This window comes from Bos javanicus, chromosome 17 (assembly GCF_032452875.1).
Source record: "Bos javanicus breed banteng chromosome 17, ARS-OSU_banteng_1.0, whole genome shotgun sequence".
Taxonomy (NCBI): domain Eukaryota; kingdom Metazoa; phylum Chordata; class Mammalia; order Artiodactyla; family Bovidae; genus Bos; species Bos javanicus.
Genome location: NC_083884.1, coordinates 54,301,814 through 54,317,390, shown reverse-complemented (window position 1 = coordinate 54,317,390; position 15,577 = coordinate 54,301,814). Strand labels below are relative to the sequence as shown.

At 43.5% G+C, this 15,577-nt stretch overlaps 1 protein-coding gene across 10 annotated transcripts in view; it reads right to left on the bottom strand.

Moving 5' to 3' along the window:
• The window catches only part of KDM2B (lysine demethylase 2B), a 119,111-nt gene that overhangs the window by 29,889 nt on the left and 73,645 nt on the right, over positions 1–15,577 (bottom strand). For all 10 annotated transcript variants that reach the window (XM_061384759.1, XM_061384757.1, XM_061384760.1 and 7 more), the window contains one exon: positions 14,814–14,900. In XM_061384759.1, coding sequence (XP_061240743.1) covers positions 14,814–14,900 — 87 coding nt within the window. The remainder of the gene's footprint in view (positions 1–14,813; positions 14,901–15,577) is intronic.

The following is a 15,577-nucleotide window of genomic DNA, read 5'->3' as shown; positions in this document are numbered from 1 at the left end:
CTCCTCTTCCAGGGACCCTAAGAACTGAACGGTCTCCCAGCTCCACTTAGCCAAGGTTTCTTTGGCTTTCTTAGAAAGAGTTCCCCAAAGCTAATGCCATCAGGGCAACTGGTGCTTGCCCTGAGCCAGGAGGGTCCAAAATTTTCACCAAGTGAGGAAGAAATGGAAGACAAGCCTGCCTCAGTCACAAGTGTCACCCACTTCTTCGCTTTCTCTGAATGTCATTTAATTTTCTGGTCTGCCTATTAGATCATGAGACTTGAGGAGTGATCCCAGTCTGCCCAGAGATTTTGCCCAGACTTAGCCATCTGAGGGACTGCAGGCTGTCCCAGGGCAGAGATGGGCAGTGACCTAAGGTGGAAGGGAGAGGGCAGCTGTCCCCTCCAGTCCTTTCCATCCTCATGTCCAGGACCAGTAAGAAAGGGACAGATTGAATAAATGCCCCCTGGACTCTGGGCTCCCTAGGGAAGGGTCTCCCTGGCATGTGCCCCATTTCCTTGTATCCATGTCACAAAGGGCATGGCTAAACTTGGAAACAGTCTTTTCCAGAGGATCAGGACAGGGAAAGAGAATGCATTTCCCGTGTCCAGACCAGTAACTGGCTGGCACACTCCTGAACCAAGGGACACCATTTGTAAACATGCCCCTAAAGAAGGAACAAAAATGACTTGGAGGGTTGCTTCCTAACATACGTAATAATGTATGTTTAATAAGCAATACAGAATGCATGCTTCAGTTATTTTACTATTATTTTACCACTTGTCTCTCTGTTCTTCAATGGGTTGTTCCCCATTCACAGCCCAAGAAGTAGGTCTTTTGGAGAGTTATTTTTCTAATAAAACATAAATAAGAAAAATTTTTGCATCGTGTCACATAGCAATTTAGGACTAATTTCAGAGCTGCCTGGATAAAACTATGGTTCAAAGAGTCACTGTATGACAGACCAAGGGCTGCACTGATTTCGGTTAAGGAAATTACTAATGTTAATTGCTTTTTATTTTGCCCCTGGAGAATCATTCCACAAGCATTTAAAACCCACATATATCTGTCAGATGGCTCCTTTAAAGAGACCAAGCTTTCTCTTAAATAGAGTTCTTCTCCTAATACTGTCTCCTTACATTACAAAGATCAACCAATAAATATTTACATTCACTGGAAGATTTGTGACTGTGCACAGGATTTTTTAAAAAAATTAACTAATTTAACAGGTGACTAGCACTGATCTGAGAAATGTTTCCTGCCATCCATCCCATTTCCAACTCAATCACTGACCTTAGAAAGTTACTTCCCTTTCCATTCATTTCCCTACACAAATCTAGGTTAAGGCTGAGCGCTTGGACAATTCATACAAGATTAATGGATTCACTTTGCAATCCCACCTCCCACCCCAGAAAATAGGGACTACAAGTACATAAAATACCAGCCTAATTTGGGCCTATAACCAGGACTTTTTATTATTTTTTTTATTGTTTTTTTTTTTTTTTTTTTTTCCGAAGTACTTGGTATGTGGGATGTTGGTTCTCCAACCAGGGACTGAACCTGTATGCCTGCAGTGAGAGCATGGAGTCCTAACTACTGGATCACCAGGGAATTCCCTCATGCAGGACTTTCGTAATTTTTTTCCCCCTGTCTACTTTGCATGTGGGATTTTAGTTCCCTAACCCGGGATCAAACCCCTGCCCCCTGCAATGGAAGCACTGAGTCCTAACCACTGGACCACCAGGGAAGACCCCCCAAATATTTTTCTTAACAAGACCAAATCTTGCCCTTGGTCTCCTTCGTAGTCAGAGCACCCCTCACTGTCCATCCCACCATCCTTCAAAGAAAGACCTTGGAAGACCAGGTTATAAAGACTTAAAAAGACCAAATACAAAGCTTACTCAAAATGGGACGATAACGCAGACAGTGAAGAGGCAAAACAGGAGGAAAATTAACAGCTCTGTTCACAATGGGCAAACGGCGGAAACAAATCAAATTCTGTCCATCGATGAAAGGTAAACAGAATGTGGTATATCCATACAATGGCATGTTATTCAGCCATAAAAGGAACGGAGTAGTGATACAAGCTACAACGTGTTGAATCTTGAAAACACGCCAAGTGAAACATACCATATAGTATGATTCCATTTATATAAAATGTCCAGAATAGAAAAATCCACAGGGACCAAAAGCCAATTCATGATTGCCAGGGGCTGGGTGGGGATGCGATGGGAGAATGGAAAATGACCCTCTAATAGGCACGGGGTTTCTTTGGGGAGTGATGAAAATATCCTGGGGTTTAGAAGGAGGTGATGCTTACACAACACTGTGAAAATACGAAATGTCACTGAATTGGTACTTTAAAATGGCTAATTTTATGCTAACTGAATTTTACTTCAATTTTAAAAATTATGTATTAGGGAGTTTGGGATGGACATGTACACACTGCTATATTTAAAATGGATAACCAACAAGGTCCTACTATACAGCATAGGGAACTCTGCTCAATGTTTCATGGCAGCCTGGATGGGAGGGGAGTTTGGGGGAGAATAGATACATGTATATGCATGGCTGAGTCCCTTTGCTGTCCACCTGAAACTGCCATAAGATTGTTTATCAGCTATACTCCAATATAAAAAGTTTTTAGAAAGTGTATCTGTATATATATACACATGTGTTTGGGTATATATGTATATATACAATATTTGTATATATATTTGTATTTATATACAACACAAATATTTGTATATACATACACACACACACATATATACACACACACACACACACATAATTTTTTTTCCTTTTCATCAGGTATCATTTAAGAGTGATCTTTGTTCCTGTCCCTGAAAGGTAACCTGGTTAGGAAATGTAGCCACTCAGCCCTGGAGCAGGTTGAAACTTACAAACCAAGGTGATAGTTGAATCACCTCCTAAATGAGCTGCTAACAGTCACCATGGGGGTCTGATTGGCTTTGACAGCACTTGAAAGCTTCACTTAAGGACGCCTAACAAATGTGAATACACACTGGTTGGTATGGCTGGGAGCAGGGATGGGGGAACAGACAGAGACACACACGCTCTCTCACACATATACTCTGGCTGCCTTCTTCACGTACATTCTTGCTTTCCTTTAAAAATGGCTCAGCTCCAGCAGGCCAATTTGCCTCTACAAGCCCCTTGGATCTATGAAAATCCATGAGTTTACCAAGATACTCAAAATAGAAAAAGTCTGACAAAACTCATCTGTCACCATTTGAAGCAACCATTATACCAACTCCTTAGTTTGAAAATTGGTGTTTAAAGGGAAAGAATTAAGCATGTGTGCAGCCTTTTCAGGAGGAAGTATATTCAAGGGAAGTGCCCATTGATGAGGGAAAACTGCAGAAAAAAAGCCAGCTAGTGCATAAAGGAGGGATGATAATACTTCAAAGATTCATTTTCTTTTTTTTTTTTTTGGCTGTGCTGTGCAGTGTGAGGGATCTTAGTTCCCGATCAAGGATTGAACCCATGGCACCCTGCAGTGAAGCGTAGAGTCTTAACCGCTGGACTGCCAGAGGAGTCCCAAAGGTTTATTTTCAGCTCCTGAGAAAATTATTGATACAGGAAAAGAATGATAACTGGTGTTGAAATCATCAGTGAGTGGTAAATGGAAGTAAGGGCCTAACGTATTCCCTTCCAGATTATTCTCTGGAGCAAAGAGGGATGAACGTAATTGAATGATGAGGGAATAATCAGACCACCATTGCTTTAATCCACTACCTATGATATTTAACTTCAATCTAACCAAACCTTTAGACCTAATTTCTAATTTACAGAAATTACAAGAGATAACGAAAAAGCTAAATATCACCATGAGGAAGCAATCAGACAAATGCATAAGGTGAGATATTCTTCAGGACATGGTTCCATCTTCTCTACCAATCAATATTCTGAGAAAGGTCAAGATTAAAAGAGAATTAAGAACAGATTCTTGGAGCGGATCCTGATTTGAACAAAGTAGCTGTAAAAGATAATTTATATGACCCAGCATCAGGAGGAACTGTCAGTTTTGCTAGGTATAATAATGTTATTTCAAGAATGGAGAAAAATATTATTTTTCAGGGATGCAAACCTAAGTATTGAGGGATGGAATGACATGATGTCTGTAATACTCTAAGAATACTTGAACATAAAAAATAAAGTTAGTTGAAAAACAACATACCCATTAGGAAGGCTATTATGAAAAACAAACAAACAGAAAATAACAATAGCCAGGATGTGGAGAAACTGGAACCCCTTGTGCACTGTTGATAGGAATGCTTGATGCAGTCACTGTGGAAAACAGTATGGCAGCCCCTCCAAAAATTAAAACATAATTATCCTATGATTCCAGCAATTTCATTTCTAGGTATGTACCCAAAAGAACTGAAAATAAGGACTTGAAAAGATTTTCACTCACCTCTTTTCACAGCAGCCATTATTTATAACAGCCAAAGGTGGAAGCGACCCAAGTGCCCATCGACAAATAAATGGGTAAATAAAATGTATATACATACAATGGAAAACCATTCAGCTCTAAAAAGGAAAGAGATTCTGGCACATGCTACAGCATGGATGAACCCTGAAGACATGCTAAGTGAAAGGAGCCAGTCACAAAAGACAAACACTGTATGATTCCACTTATACATGGCATCTAGAAGAGTCAAATTCACAGAGATAAAAAAAAGTAGAACATGGGGGAATGGGGATTTAGTGTTTAAGGGATTAAGAATTCCAGTTTCAGATGATGAAAAAGTTCTGGAGACGGACGGTGGTGATGGTTAACAGCAATGTGAATGTACTCAATGCCACCCAAAATACACTCAAAATGCCACTCAAGTACACCCAAAAATAGCTAACATAGTCAATTTTATGCTGTCTCTTTCCCACAATTTAAGGAAATGTGATAAAAGATAAAATAAAAAGATGGACCTAGAGATTACTATACTAAGGGAAGAAAGTCAGAGAGAGACAAAATGCATCTGATATCACTTATATGTGGAATGTAAAACATGGTACAAATGCACATATTTACAAAACAGACTCACAGACGTAGAAAATCTTATGGTTGCCAAAGGGGAAAGGAGTGGGGAGAGGTAGATTAGGAATTACGAATTAGCAGATACAAACTACTATATATAAGTAAACAACAAGTCCTACTGTATAGCATAGGGAACTATATTCAATATCATGCAATAACCTATAATGGAAAAGAATCTGAAAAATGTGTAATATTTACTATACAAAAATGAATCACTCTGTTGTACACCAGAAATGAACACAACATTGTAAATCAATTATTCTTCAATTTTAAAAAATAAACTAATAAGTAAAAAGAAATAAAAGAACACCCTCCCCGAGAAGAATCAATCAACTGGGTACACTCAAACCAACAAGTTTCCCCAGAGCAGTCCCCAACACAACCCTTCCTGCCATCTTGTCCCATAAATATTAACTAAGAGAGAAATGAATTTAAATACTCCCTCCCAAAATCATTCTTTTAAGGGAGATTATCTCTGAATTCCTGCAACATGCTTTGCTGTTTAGTCATTTACATTCATTGAAGAAGGTGAGTGACTTAGAGCAGGTTTTACCAGAGCTTTCACTTTCTACCTATTTTCTGTGTATATAATTAAAGTTCCCCTTGTCCCAACAAATGGACTTCCTCTTCCCCTTTTTGTAACAGGAAGCAAACTTAAATAAAGCAAATATTTCACCTGTATTCACTTAACTGTGCCCCTTTTTTCTCTAGATCACCTACATTTGGGGAGCAGACTATCTGACAACATCACTTGGTTACACACACATCCATCTTTCTGATAAAGCCAGATTAGACACGCAGGGGTTGGGGTGGGGAGGGCTGTCACAACTTACTTCCAACGTCAATGATCAAGTATCCTCCTTTGAAACAGGAAATATACAATGCCATTTGATAAAAAAAAAAAAAGGAAAAGCCTGAAGGATAGAGCACTGTTCTAGAAATAAAACCATGATAATGGCAGGCAATCACTTACAGTGCCAGCCAGGCCTTCTAATTACCCCACCAAAGGCAGGAAAGCCCTGGGCATCTCGATTGCTTTCCAAGAATTTGTCTTTGGCATTATTAACACAGACAGCCAAGCAGGTTATCAGACTAAGAAAGAAATCCTGGGCTGCAGACTTTAATCACAGGTTATTTCAGCTGATCACTGTCTTAAGGTTTCAATAAAATGATACAGTTGATAGCTGAAAAGTTCCAGGTGAGAGATAAGATCTTTTTAAGTCCAAGAGGATGAAGGGAGATGCTTAAATGTGAGGGACAAAAGGGTCCAGGGAAGACCAACAGCCTTTCATAGTGCTCTTCTATTCACCATTCTTTTACTGGCTGCAACTGGGACACACAAATTAAAGTAAGGAGAGAGGCTTACTTTCACTAGTGATGACTCTGAGGCATCTGGAGAGCAGGTAAAAGACAGCAAGGAGACTGAACTGACTGACTACAACTTCATCTTCTAGAAGCTCTGGGGAAACCTTGCTATCAAGTTCATTCATTCACTGAGCATTTTCTGGGACCAATCTTGCATGACAGGATACAAGAAAGGATGAGAAAAAAATTAATAAGATGAGCTCCAGTCTCAAGAAGCTAATGGAAGCTTAAGACAGATACGCAGCAAAATGCAAAGTATAGGGACTTCCCTGGTGGTTAAGAGTCGGCCTTGAAATTGCAGGGGACATGGGTTCCCTAGTCCAAGAAGATCGAACATGCCTGGGGGCAACTAGGCCCATGTACCACAGCTACTGAGTCCTTGAGCCTGGAGCCCATGCTCCGCAACAAACAGTCGTCCTGCTCACCAAAACTAGAGAGACCCAGCACAGCCAAAAATAAATAAAATTTTAAAAAATGCAGAGTAGAATGTGGATGTCCAGCAGAAGGAGAAAACGGGAAGTCTGTCTATCAGTCAGGATCTTAGCAGGAAATGAAATGGCATCCTGGCACCCTCCCACCAGGTCACGGAGGGGAGTTGAACAGAGGCTCAATTTACAGAGCATCGTTGGGTTCGACTGAAAAAGGCAGGGGGCTCTGATAGGATCCCAGTCATATGGTTCAGAGATTACGGATTCTGGAATCAGAGATCATATATCTGGTCAGAGACCTGGGGTCCCAGCTTCTAAGAAACGGTGGCGTTCTTTGACCATCAATGGGATTTTTCTCTTGCTGATGTTGGAGGCAACATTATCCAGAATGAGCAGACCATCTCTTGTGGGTATTCTGTGATCAGGGGTTTTTACTGTCTGTGCTCCTGGGAACCTGCTGGCCTCCAAACTCCACAGATGACTTAGCTGTCACTTAGGGAAGCCCTGGGGACTCTAGGTGGGGGTCCTGGATTGTGCCTCTCCGTCCTACAGCCCCTGCTGCCGGTCTCCCCGCTGCCTGTTCCTGATCTCCAAGGCTGCTCTCACGCACATTCTAAGACAAGTTACCCTTCTGCTCACAGGCCTAGGGTTCCTCCCTCCAGTGGAGTGCAGAAGGCATAAAGAACCAGTTTCTTAAACCAGCCCCCTTTAGGGAAATGCCAGCTGTGACTACCTCCGCGAAATTGAGCCATTCAGGGCCTTGCCTGAGATTGAGTTTTTGCATCAGCCAGTAATCATGTAGAGATGGGGAATGTCTCTAAACTAATCACCTGCTTCTGACCCAGCTCCGCCTCCAGTGTCTTCTATTTCTGCCTTCTAGATGGGCAGATTCGGGATTATTATTTACTAACAGAACTATGAAAAAGCCTAATTGCTATCACTGATGGAAGGGCTGCTGCTACTGCTGCTAAGTCGCTTCAGTCGCGTCCGACTCTGTGCGACCCCAGAGATGGCAGCCCACCAGGCTCCCCCGTCCCTGGGATTCTCCAGGCAAGAATACTGGAGTGGGTTGCCATTTCCTTCTCCAATGCGTGAAAGTGAAAAGTGAAAGTAAAGTCGCTCAGTCGAGTCAGACTCTTAGCGACCCCATGGACTGCAGCCTACCAGCCTCCGCTGTCCATAGGATTTTCCAGGCAAGAGTACTGGAGTGGTGTGCCATTGCCTTCTCCGGATGAAGGGCTACTATAGAGGCATTCTGCAGACAGCCCCTCACAGCAACCTTGTAGGAAAGCGCTATGAGCCCTTTCCATAGGTGAGTAAACTAAGGCTCAGACTGTCCCATGACCACACAGTTAGTAACTGGCAGAGCCAGGAGTCCAGGTGTACCTGACCCCAGAGCTCAGCCTCATTGTGCATGAGAATTACCTGTGAAGCATTTAACAAGTGCAGATTCCTAGGCCCCATCAACACCTAATGAATAAGAGTGTCTCAGGGGAGCCCAGGAAACAACTTAGAAAAAAAAAAAAAAACATTTCCCAGGTAAAGCAGATGTCACCAGCCTGAGCATGGGTCCTCATGAGGCCACACGGCCTTTATAGGAAATGATCTGGCCCTGAGCAGGCAACAATAAATGGCAGGCATTATCCTCCTCCTCAACTGTACACCATCAACTTAATTACTTGGGGGAGACAGGAGCTGGGAGCAGGGCAGTGGGAACAGGAGGGGGAACATGGGGGCCTCTTTTAATGACTTAGGTGACTATCCTTCAGGGAGAGGCTGTGTGTGATGCTCCGGGGGGACCCCAGATTTATCAGGCCTCCCAGATCTAAATGCCCAAGTATGGAGGAAGGGGAAGAGCAGAACCGAAGCATGACACAGATGTCAGCTGTGTGTGTGTCTGTCTTCCTCCCGTGGTTCCGGTGACGTCCCCGTAAGGAAGCTGATCCACTAACTGCTGTAGAGGGCTGTCCCCATGTCGCTGTCAGGGTTCTTGGTACACTCTGCAGCCTCTCTGCTCCTCCACTCCAGAAAAATTGACAATAATTGAAATTCAAGAGGCAGCCTGGTTTGGCCACTAGAGATTAAGAAGCAGATGCATCAACCTGTTCTCTTTCCAGGAAAACCGTGGCTTCCTCTCACCTCCTTCCTCGGTTTCCTTTTCTGGGAACCAACCTGCAGCCTGGCCCGGTAGAAGCGTCTGGCTGCTGTGAGGGAGGTCAACACACTAATAAGGCTGAGGTCAGAAGTCGGGCCTCAAAGTAGTTCAGTTCCCTCAGTTTGGCTCTAAGGTCACAGACAACCCCACCCCAGCTCCAAATCTTACCACTTGGTCATAAAAGGAAGTGGCCAGAGTATAGACGGATCAAAACAAATCCATCACCACTGGTGAAAACAGCCAATGGAGTGGAGTGGGGGTTGGGGGACGGTGACCAAGGGTGATTCAGTAGCATCTCTGATTTGAAAGACGCCACATCAGAAATGACCTCATGGCACCTAATCAGTTCCAGAAAGGGACTTTGTTCTCCAGGAGGCAAGGTGGGAGATCAAAGCATTTCTTGCTAATCATCATTTAGCATTAATTATTTAAGTAACCTGAGACAGACCCAGACCGCTCCTGACTTCGCATCCTGACAGCCTCAATGAGCACCCTTGATCTTTCAAGCCAACCTGCATCAAATTGGGAGGAAGCGGACTGCAAACCTGGGAATCGAGAGACCTGGGCGGCCCAGGCAGTCAGTCGTGTACTTACTTCTTCCTTTCCTGTTAACTTCTTAACCCCACCAGCCAGGAAACGCATAAATACGGCACCCGGCCGCCCCTCCCCCTGCCCTCCGCCACGTCTAAGAGAGTTCCTCAGGCTCAGGGACAAATCTGGGGATGAACACCTTAGATTCATAAGCTGGGTGGCCTCAGACTTAGCAGCGTACCTCTCTGAACCTCCAGTTTCAGCTGCCTCATGAAGATAATCCCATCCTCCCAGCCTCATTGTAAGAATTCAATAAGACCTCAGAACTGTTGCATACATTTAGAAGGAATACACGGGGGGTTTGGTTATACCCGAGATAATTTATTTCTACAGTTGAAGGGGGAATCATGATATTCATTATTATATGATTTATTCCTTTTTGTATAATGTGTAATACATGTTATGGACTAAACTGTGTCCTCCTCAAATCCATATGTTGAAGTCTGACCCCCAGCACCTCAGAATGTGACTGTGTTTGAAAATAGGTCTTTTTTTTTTTTTAATTTGGCTGCACCAGGTCTTAGTTACAGCACAAGGGATCTTCACTCTTTCATTGCACCATGCATTTTTTTTTTAATTGCAGCATGCAGGATCCAGTTCCCTGGCCAGGGATGGAACAGGGCCCCCTGCAGTGGAAGCGTAGAGTCTTAACCACTGTACCACCAGGGAAGTCCCTAGAGATAGGTCTTTAATGAGGTAATAGGTAAGGTAAGTCACTTCAGTCGTGTCCGACTCTGTGCGACCCCGTAGACGGCAGCCCACCAGGCTCCCCCGTCCCTGGGATTCTCCAGGCAAGAACACTGGAGTGGGTTGCCATTTCCTTCTCCAGTGCATGAAAGTGAAAAGTGAAAGTGAAGTGGCTCAGTCGAGTCAGACTCTTAGCGACCCCATGGACTGCAGCCTACCAGGCTCCTCCATCCATGGGATTTTCCAGGCAAGAGTACTGGAGTGAGGTGCCATTGCCTTCTCCAGTATAAATGGTGTCCTTATAAGAAGAGGAGATTAGAACATGCACAAAAGGAAGACCATGTGAAGACGCAGAGAGACAACGGCCATCTATAAACCAAGGAGAGAATCCTCAGAAGAAATAAATCCTGCCAACTGACATCTTGATCTCAGACTTCTGGCTTCCATAAAGGTGAGAAAATTAATTTTTCTGTCATTTCAGCCCCTCAGTCTGGGGTATTTTGTTATGCTGGCCCTTGCAAACTCATACAATTAACTTCAAATAATTCATAGGAAAAAAAACTCGAATGGCTCTAATGAAAAAGACAGGCAATATGAGACTTCCGTGGTGTCCAGTGGTTAAGATTCTGAGCTTCCAGTGCAGGGGGCATGGGTTCCATCTCTGGTCAGGGAATTAAGATCCCATATGCTGCGTGGCACATGCAGCCAAAAAATTTTTTAACTGAAAAAAAAAAGATAGGCAATAGGTGTTGGGTGAAGATGTGGAGAAATTGGAACTCTTGTAATTGCCGAGGGGAACACAAAATGCTGTAGCCACTTTGGGAAACAGTCTGGCAGTTCCTCATAGAGTTACCATCTGGCAAGCCAATTGCATGGAGAAGGCAATGGCAACCCACTCCAGTACTCTTGCCTGGAAAATCCTGTGGACGGAGGAGCCTGGTGGGCTGCTGTCTACGGGGTCGCACAGAGTCAGACACGACTGAGCAACTTCACTTTCACTTTTCACTTTCGTGCACTGGAGAAGGAAATGGCAACCCACTCCAGTGTTCTTGCCTGGAGAATCCCAGGGACGGGGAAGCCTGGTGGGCTGCCGTCTATGGGGTCACACAGAGTCGGACACGACTGAAGCAACTTAGCAGCAGCAGCAAGCCAATTGCATGCCTAGGTTTCTACCCAAGAAAAATGAAAACATAACTTCACATAAAAACCTGTACATAAATTATTCATGGAATCAATCACAATAGCCAAAAGGGAGAAAGAGCACAAATGCCCATGGACAGATGAACAGATAAACGGACTGTGGTCCATCCGTACAATGGAATATTATTCAACCCTATAAAGGCATAAAATACTGATAGATGCACAATGGAGATGAACCTTGGAAACATTCTGCTAAGTGAAAGTAGTCACAAAAGGCCACATACTGTATAATTCTATTTATATGAAATGTCCAGAATAGGCAAATCCATGGAGACAGAAAGTTTCCAGGGGTTGGGGGAAGGGGAACTGACTGTGGATGGAGTTTCTTCTAAGGGGTATGAAAATGGTCTAAAATGAAGATTGTGGTTGTGGGGATGGTTCCACAACTCTGAATATTTTCAATATATTAAAAACATTTAACTATACACTTTAAGTGGGAGAACCATAAAGTATGGGAGTCTTATTTATTATAAGATTAAAAAAAAAAAAAGAAAAGCCTGCTACCATGAGCATTGTTAAATGTCAAAGGCTCGCTCTTCTCCCTCCCACCCACTCTTTCCCAACCTGCCTAAGGGTTCCAACTTCTCCGACCCATGTTGACACCAGCCATGCATTATAGTCCCATGCTTATAAACCAATCCTCCAGAGGAAACTTCAATAAGAACTACTGCCCCCAGAAGCCAGCTTCTTGTTTACAGACCTTAAGAGGAAAGGGGGCAGAGGTTTGAATAAAAAAAAAAAAAAATGCCTAGAAGCAGAAGACAGGGCACATTTATGATCCTGAAGTGATCTCCAGAAAGGCTGGTCTGAACACCTCCATCAACTCTGAGATTACAGTGAACAATGCCAAGTGGGTTCCTTTTGAAGCCCATGTTCTACAAACGCCAATCCATTCCATGAAGCAGTTCTTCCACCATGAGGGAAGCGGGCAGCAAGGCAAAGCCACGGTTTCCTCTCCAAGTTCAAAGCAACCATGGGGCCTGGCTGGGCTATTTCAAGGTGCCATGTGTGCAAGTACAGTCTGTGATCTGACAAATGACATTTATATTTCTGCCCATTTAGGGGAAAGTCAGCTCTGAAACCCCACGCATGTCCACAGATCGGGGAGCTAAAGGTAGAAGATGTGGAGGCAAATCCTTTTCAATCCTATGGCCACTTCAGTTCCCACTAAGCTTCAGACAGAATCAGAATTCAACACCCACAAGGAATTGGGTGCCTTCTCTCCATTAACAAGTCCACATTTAGGAAGATAATCAAAGATAATCAAAAAGGTTAACAGGATAACCCAGAACAGCAATGTCCAACAGAAACATAATGTGAGCCACATAAGTACTTGAAGCCACTCTTTAAAAGATAAAAAGAAACAGGTGAAATGAGTATTAATAATCCATTTTGTTTAATGGATTATCGGGCTTCCCTGGTCACAGATGGTAAAGAATCTGCCTGCAATGCAGGAGACCCAGGTTTGATTCCTGGGACGGGAAGATTCCCTGGAGGAGGGCATGGCAACCCACTCCAGTATTCTTGCCTGGAGAATTCCATGGACAGAGGAGCCTGGCAGGCTACAGTCCATGGGGTCACAAAGAGTTGGACACAATTGAGTGACTAACACACAAATATGATCATTTCAATGAGGGTTGCCAGATTCAGCAAATAAAAATACAGCCATATTACATTTCAGAAAAGAACAAAAACTTTTTCAGCATAAATATATCCCATGTAATATATGGGACATATTAAACTAAAAAGCTGTCTGTTTAATTGTCTGAAAATCTGAAGTTCAAGTTTAAATGAGCTTCCTTTTTCAAATCTGGCAACCCTAATTTCAACATGCAATCAATATATGCGGTATTGTACACTGTTATTTTTTATATTGTCTTTAAAATCTGTTATGTATATTATACCGGCAGCACTTCTTAATTTAAGCTTGCTGTATCTAAAGTGCTTAATAGCCACACATGGCTCATGGCCTTTTGGACAGTACAGATTGAGAAAGTTCTAGAAAGTTCCTCTCAGTGTTTTTTATAACAGTAAAAAATCAGAAATTAGCAAAATACCCATCAACAGGAAGGCTGCTTAGTTTACAACCAACATTTGGAGAACTTACCATGAGTCAGCCCTCGTCCTATGGACTCTGCATGTGTTATTTTTAGTCCTCACAATGACCACTCAAAGTAGGTGCCGGTATAACACCTTTCTACAAATGAGGAAGCAAGGCTCTTGGAACTCATATGACTTGCTCAAGAAAGTGAGGAAGCCAAGACAGACTGATGACAGATGAATGGGTTCACATATATATATCCCACCCTAGATACACCAAGATGTTATTGGTTTTCTCTGGACGGAAGACACTGGGGCAGGTATTGGTTGAAAGTTAGGTCTCTGCCGTCAGTTAGACCTATGTTTGCATCCTCGGCTCTGCCAAGTAACCTAACAAGTAACTTCGCCTTTTTAAGCCTCGGTTTCCCCATTGGTAAAACAAATCATAAGTCTATTCACTGGATTGTGGGAGTCTAAATAAAACAGGGCATGTAGAGGACTAAGTTCTCAGTGACAGTACTACTACTCTTCTCAGCATCCTTGTCCATTCCTGTTTGATTAGATTTTTCATGGTAAGCATCAACCCTTCCTATGGTTTTTGTTTTTTGGTCACACTGCAAGGCATGCAGGATATTAATTCTCTGACCAGGGATTGAACCTGTGTCCCTTGCAGTGGAAGCACAGAGTCCTACCCACTGGACTTCCAGGGAATTCCCAAGGATCCATTTAGAAAGAGGAAAAAATTTAACTTTGAAAAGAGGAGAAAACAGATTTCCTGTGGTGAAACAGGGATTTCACTGTGGTCTAGTGGCTAAGACTCTGCTCCCAATGCAGGGGGCCTGGGTTTGGTCCCTGGTGAGGGAACAAGATACTACATGCTGCAACTAAAGATTCCACGTGCCTCAACTAAAACAGACACAGTCAAATACATAAAAATTTTTTTAAAAAAGGAGAAAACAGCCCATGAAGCAGCTGGAGGACAAAGGAAGGACGGAGATAGAGAAGCAAGGAGAGAGGGGAGGAAAAGAAGAAAGATCACCTAGTGACAGGCAAAGGTGAGGTATCATTTCCCTGCAGTTTTCTGCGTGACCACAAAGGGGCACTGCCTGCAGTTTCCACAGCAAGGGGAAATGATCCCCCTTGGAAAAACAAAAACTTGCAAGGAAAAAAAATCACCAGCACCATTCATATGGACTCGGAGGCCTCTCCCTGGAGTTCCCCCTGAAAAGCTGCCGACATTCATCTTACAGGAGATGTGAAAAAGCAGTGGATACGGTCTCCCAGCTGTGGGTGATCTGTGTCTTACCTTTGGAGTCTTCTTTGGCCAAGTGACTACGGGGACCCCAGTGATGGCCAGACTGGGGTCGTCCTCCGCGTGCTCCTTCAGGACATTCTGTAGTCAAGCAAAGGAGCCATATTAGCCCAGGGTACAGGAGATGTCTCTGAAGGGAGTGGAGGCTGGCCCTTACCCAGCAAAAGACAAAGTTCTCTGCAGCTTCACTGCCTGCCCCCTGACTCCACCAATACTCACATGCTCAATAGAAACCAAGTTGCCAGGGTTCCCCAGGCTCCGTAAAACACAAAACATCCCCTTCTCCAAAAAAGTTTTTAAAAAGCAAATCACCCACCTCCCTGAGACTTCCACGAACATATTGCTCACTGACCATACGACAACAAACATTTGTCCAGAGCACCAAAGACTCTCATGGACCCAGCCTCCTTTAACCCTTACACCGTCCTCTGGGAGGTGCTTGCTGGGCAGCGGTCTAATAAATCCTCTAATGTACAAGAATTCAACTATGTCCTCAGAGAAACAAACAAAGCAAACATGAGGTCTCACCGATGAGCCCTGACTCTGGTTTTTCACCAGTCAGCAAGTACGCCCTAGGTCCTCTCATCCTGGTGTGTAAAGACATGTCTTTGTTTTTTGCATCAAGGTCCCTAAACATAAGTACTCAGTCAACTGGACAAATGATGGCAGAAAAAAATGGGCTGTGATGGACACAGCCGGACTTTGTGTGGGTCTCCCTCGTGGCACTTCATGGTCACTCCTTTGTAGGTGGTTTCAAT